Below are 5748 nucleotides of genomic sequence, written 5' to 3'. Positions count from 1 at the left end.
TTTCTGAAATTTTTTAATGTTTTCTTTTCTTTTTTTTTTTTTCTTTTTTTGGTGGAACCGGGGATTGAACTCAGGCCTTTGCGTTTGCCAGGGAAGCGCTTATTCCACTGAGCCATCTCCCTGGCCCCTGAAATTTTATAATGTTTTAAGGCTGTGTAATTTATCTGCAAATATTTCTCAAACTGTCACAAATCTCAAAGAAATTTTCACGCCCATGTGAAATTATGTACATCAAACCCATGTTGTTCAAGGATGAACTGTATACACACGTGTGTGTGCACGTGCCCGTGTGTGTGCGTTTGTGTGTGTGTGTGTGTGTGCCTGTCTCTTAGTCTATCAGCATTTCTGAAAAGGAAATAGTTGGATTTTTTTAATCTGCCCCATTATATTTTGATTCTAGGGTTTTCATTCCAATATTGTCCTGTAGAATTTTCTGTGATGATGGCAATATTCTATATTTGTGCTAATTTAGTAGCCACAAGCCACATGTGACTCACTCTCAAACACTTGAAATGGAGCCAGTGCAGCCTAGGAATTAAACTTTTTATCTTATTTAATATTAATGTATTTAAATTTAAATTTAAATAGCCACATGTGCCTACTGGCTGCCACACTTCAGCTTAAAACTATAATCCATTTATATTTCATGCAGTTAATTATTTTCTGGGCTTATGCGTCACATTCTTAGTTTTCTTTGTGTTCTATTTGTTCTTTTTTCCTTAATACCTTCCTTTGGATGAATTAAGTATGATTTTGTTCACTTTTAACTTTTTAATTAGATATTCAACTAAAATATATACATTTGGCTTACTAGCATAAACCTTAACTTGGTATTCTTGCCATTTCAAAAAATACAAGAATATAACAACAATTAACATCCATTTCACCCTCTCCTATCATTTATGCTATTAATGTTCTATGTTTTACTTTTCCACATATTTTAAGTCATACCACATGTTGTTTTTGTTTTAAACAGTGAGCTTTTGCTTGTATTTGTCCACACAGTCACCCACCCAGTTGTTCTGCATTCTTTTATGTATATCCGTGCTTCCCGACAGGCTCCATGTCCTGTAGACCACCTTTCCATCTTACCATTAATACAAACCTACTAGCTTCATAGTCTCTCAGCTTCTATTTGTCTGAAAACATATTTACTAGGCTGGTACTTCTAATGATGTTTTGCTAGGCTCATAATTCTAAGGTGATATCCATTTTCTTTCAAACTCCTCAAAGCTGTTATTCATTTATTTCTGATTTCTATAGTTCTTTTTGGGTTTTGTTTGTTTGTTTTTGTTTTTTGTATTTTAGGGAACGGTCTACAGAGTGTTCAGAGTCTCACTACCAGATCGACTCATACTGATCCGCCTGCTTACAGCCTCCCAAGAGCTGGGATTACAGACACACTCCACCACACCCAGTCTCAATGGCCAGCTCAGCGCGCCCCGGGGGCAGGGCCGGCATGGCTGATTTCCATAGTTTTTGCTGCAAAGTAAACAGTTGTTCTGATAGTTGTTGCTCCAAAGGAAACTGTGCCTTTCACCTGTACCTTCTTTCATGATTTCTCTGGTTTTGGTTTTCAGAAATCTAAGCATGGGGCTTTGCTGGATAGCTCAGTTGTTTAAAGCGTCACTTGGGTAAATGGAGGCAGGCACGTAGGAACACAGTTCAATTCCCAGCTCCAGAAGCTGTACCAGACCTGCCCTTGAGGCACCCTGAAGTAGCCAAAAAAAAAAAAAAAAAACTTCCTTCTCAGAAATCTAAGCATGCCTAAACATCATTTTTCTTTTCAGTTATGATATCTAACATTCATATTCCTAAACTTATGATTTTGTTTCTCATCAGGTTTAGGAAATTCTTAAGCAGAGTTTCTTAAAATTAACTTTGGTCATGTGTTCTCACTGCCTGCTTTCCTTCTGCAATTCAAAGTAAATGTATGTTAAACATTTTTCATGATTTTCCTCAGTTACCTTATTCTCTTTTCTCTATTTTACATGACTGTGTCTCTGTGTGTGTGTGTGTGTGTGTGTGTGTGTGTGTGTGTGTAAGACAAAGACAAAGGTACAGCTTCCCATTAATTCTCTTCCATTTCATTGTGTTCTGTCAAATTCAACTTACTATTGATCAAGCTTTTCCCAATTTCAGAAAATTTTAATCCAATGTATCTCCCCTCTTCAATGGTACACTTCAGTACTTAGGGTTTTTTGTTTGTTTGTTTTGTTTTGTTTTTTAGGGAAGGGTCTACAGGGTGTTCAGGGTCTCACTATTAGATCAGACTCATAGTGATCCACCCGTTTACAGCTTTCCAAGAGCTGGGATTACAGGCGCACGCTACCATGCCCAGTCTCAATCCCTGGCTCAGCATGACCCAGAGGCAGGGCCAGCACAGCAGGCCCAGGAATCAAACTCCCAGCCCCTGCGCCTGCTTGCAGGTGCTTTAATCCACTGAGGTATTTGGTCGGCCCAGCTTCAACACGTCACTCAGAGATGGAGCCTCCCTACTGCTGCCTTCTGCTGGGCCCCTAAGTACACTGTCTGTGGGAATCTAAGGAGGCAGCCAATGACCTGCCAGGAGTCTTAGAGCCCACCTCATTATGGCCAACTCCTTTCCAGAATTTTGTCCCTCAGTTCTGACCTACTCTGGAGGACTCAAATGCCATCTACTGGCTCCTTGGTCCAGTAAGAGCCCAGCTTTCTGCTTGATGGCTACTACATGTTTTCAGAACTAGAAAGTGACCTCAGGGGGAAGCTAGCTAAGAAGGTAAGGATGGGATTCCTGTCTTGCATCTCCTTCAAGGACTGTGGCCCCTCTAGTCCCTGCTCTCCTGGGCCTCCATACACACATAGCTACCATGTCTATGTTTATAATGGCATGGTTTTCCCTCAAACATTTACAACAACTACAGTTGGAAAAGTTAACCCAGTACAAGCTAGCTTGAATGGAGCTGGAACTCTTGCTAGAACCATTTTGAATCATGAATGATCCCACATCCACAAGACTCTTTCTTCAAGTAAAATCTGTGAGAGCCTAACAGATAAAACAGGTGGAAACACCAGTCAGTCCAGGATGAGCCAGGTCCACAGAAAGGACATCGAATGACACCCACAGAAATAGAAAACGGGTCATATTCTTTGAGACTCCTGAAGTTTGGAAATCAATCAAGAAAGAGTATATATTTTTAGATTTTAAAAGATGTTTGAGGGCTGGTGAGATGGCTCAGTGGTCTAAAGCACCTACTTAGAACAAGCTTAGCAAAGCACAGGGACCGCGGTTCAATCCCCCAGCACCACATGCCAGCCAGCCCCGCCCCCTGGTGGGCTGAGCCGGCCGCACACACACAAATAAATAAATTTAAAAAATAATAATAATAAAATAAAATAATAAAAGATGTTTGAGGGCTGGTCAGATAGCTCATCAGACTAATTCACTTGCTTGGGCAGACGCAGGGACCAGGGTTTGATCTCCAGCCTGCCGTGCTGGCCACATCCCTGAGGCACACTGAGATGTTGAGTAAGACTGGGCGTGGTGGTGCATGCCTGTAATCCCAGAGCTTGGGAGGCTGAAAACAGGAGGATCACTATGAGTCCAATCGGCAGAGTGAGACCCTGTAGACAATATACTAAATACATTAAAATAAATGAATAAATAAATAAAATAAAACAGAAGATCTGTTTGAATACCACAACTACAATTCGACAGAAATGGACAAGGGACTTAATTTCTCTCAAACCAGGCTCCTTATGTGCAAAGTAGAAACATTAATACCTACCTTGGTATTTTTGGTAAGGACAATCATAAAGTAAGTAAATCAGGATGTACATTTTTGTAGTGAGTAGTGGACAGAATTATGTATTCCTCAAGGTCAGGAATGTCTCTCCCCTTTTCTAACTCACTTACTTTCCATTCCACTTAGTTTCTGCATTGGTTTCTATGTAAATATTTTCCACTTCCCTTGCATTTTTCTCCACTAGTAATATCTTCATGGAAAACTAGGCCTCCACAACCATAAATCTTGAGCTATCACTCTTCCGAAATAGCATGGGGGGATGGGATCATAGGCTCACCCGAGCTTTTAATTGCAAGTGGAAGACAAATGAAGATGGCTTTCCATGAATGTATGGACATGAAAACTAACACTTCATATAGTGATATGAAATTGAAACTGCTTCCTGCTATGCTTGATGTGAACTATAAACTGATCTGTAGTAGCCCAGGTACCGTTAAAGACGTGATAAAACCACTCAGTAGCACATTCTTTATAAAAAATAAATTTGTTTTACTGAAAGTGTAAATGGATTAATAGAGGATCACGCAAGCCTTTGCCACTGTGTGTTGATAATCTTATTAATAAAACATCATAAAATTTTCTAGGAGAAAATAAGATGGGTTTTCTGATTTCAACCTCAATATAAAGGGCTAAGTGTTCTTCACAACAATAAAATTAAGCAATGCAAGAAAGTAGCATTAATAACATAAAAAGGAAACATCATTTAATAAGAAAACAAGAAAGAACACTTGGCACAAACAAATCTCCAGATAATGTAGTTAAGAAAAATAAAACAGACACTGAGAATTAATATATAAAGGAATATAAGCAAAAATACCAAAGGTATTTTAAGACATGGGAAAACAGTGTATCAAATTTTGTGCTAATAAATTTGAAAAGTCTGATGAAATGGATAATGTTCTAAGAAAAACTGTCAAGACATAAGTGGAAAATCTTAGCAGACTAGTAGCCTTACAGGAAAGTCAATCCATTGGCAAAGAATTAAGAAAGTAGGTTGGGCCTTGGCCCAAATGGTTTTCAAAACAGCTTCTTTCATTGCATTTGAAAATATTATCATTTCCATTTGGTATACGTAGTTCCACAAGTATGTAAAAGATAGTGTTTCTCAATTAAGTTCATGAAGTTTATTATAAACTTGATATGGTACCAGGAAAAGAAAAAAAAAAAAAACTCAGAATATGTTTACAAATTAAAATTGCAAATAAAATCAAGCAATATTTTCACATAATAATATGACCAGGCGTGAAGATGCCTCGTGGAAGCCGAAGCCGCACTTCCCGCGTTCCCTCTCCGGCCAGCCGGGCCCCCCAGATGCGAGCTGCGCCCTGGCCAGCACCGAGACCGGCCCCTACGGCCCCGACCCCGGTGGTGGCCTCGCCTTCTGCTGTGGGCTCGCCTGCTGCTGCGCCCCGGCAACCTGGTCTGATGGCCCAGATGGCCACCACCGCAGCAGGTGTGGCTGTGGGCTCCGCTGTGGGGCACACGCTGGGCCACGCCATCACAGGTGGCTTCAGTGGAGGCGGCAGCGGCGAGGCCACGAAGCCCGACATCACTTATCAGGAGCCTCAGGGGGCCCAGCTGCAGCAGCAGGAGACCGGGGCCCCCTGCTACTTTGAGATCAAGCAGTTTCTGGAGTGTGCGCAGAACCAGCCTGATGTGAAGCTCTGCGAAGGTTTCAACGAAGTGCTGAGGCAGTGCAGGATGGCAAACGGCCTCCTCTGAGCTGGAGGTGGACCCTGAAGAACTGGAAAGTCAACCCAACCAAGTTACTTTAGCATAAATATTACTAATACAAGAAGTGTAAAACCATTCAGTTCCACCTCTCCCTGTAGCTTCAGCGCTTCAGAATGGCCATGGAAGAAGGTGTTCCCACCACACAGGTGGGCTACACTTGGGACATGTGTGGCCTCCATAAGCCAGCTGTTTTGATGTTACTAATTTGAATAAAGTGATTTGTGGTTTT

General features: G+C 41.2%; 1 protein-coding gene across 1 annotated transcript; it reads left to right on the top strand.

The window, feature by feature from the left end:
• Positions 1 to 5033: 5033 nt before the first annotated feature.
• LOC101572992 (coiled-coil-helix-coiled-coil-helix domain-containing protein 2-like) lies at positions 5034 to 5748 on the top strand. Its single transcript, XM_012513492.2, has one exon. It carries the CDS (start codon positions 5034 to 5036, stop codon positions 5505 to 5507), a length of 474 nt encoding a protein of 157 aa, XP_012368946.1. The 3' UTR covers positions 5508 to 5748.

Source organism: Octodon degus, unplaced genomic scaffold, assembly GCF_000260255.1.
Source record: "Octodon degus isolate 3935 unplaced genomic scaffold, OctDeg1.0 scaffold00010, whole genome shotgun sequence".
NCBI classification, from domain to species: domain Eukaryota; kingdom Metazoa; phylum Chordata; class Mammalia; order Rodentia; family Octodontidae; genus Octodon; species Octodon degus.
The sequence above is the reverse complement of the archived record's forward strand: the minus strand, read 5'-3'. Positions and strand labels throughout refer to the sequence as shown.

Bases quoted from the DNA above. Each gene is read 5' to 3' on its own strand.
- LOC101572992 (XM_012513492.2), top strand. From the start codon at position 5,034: ATGCCTCGTGGAAGCCGAAGCCGCACTTCCCGCGTTCCCTCTCCGGCC.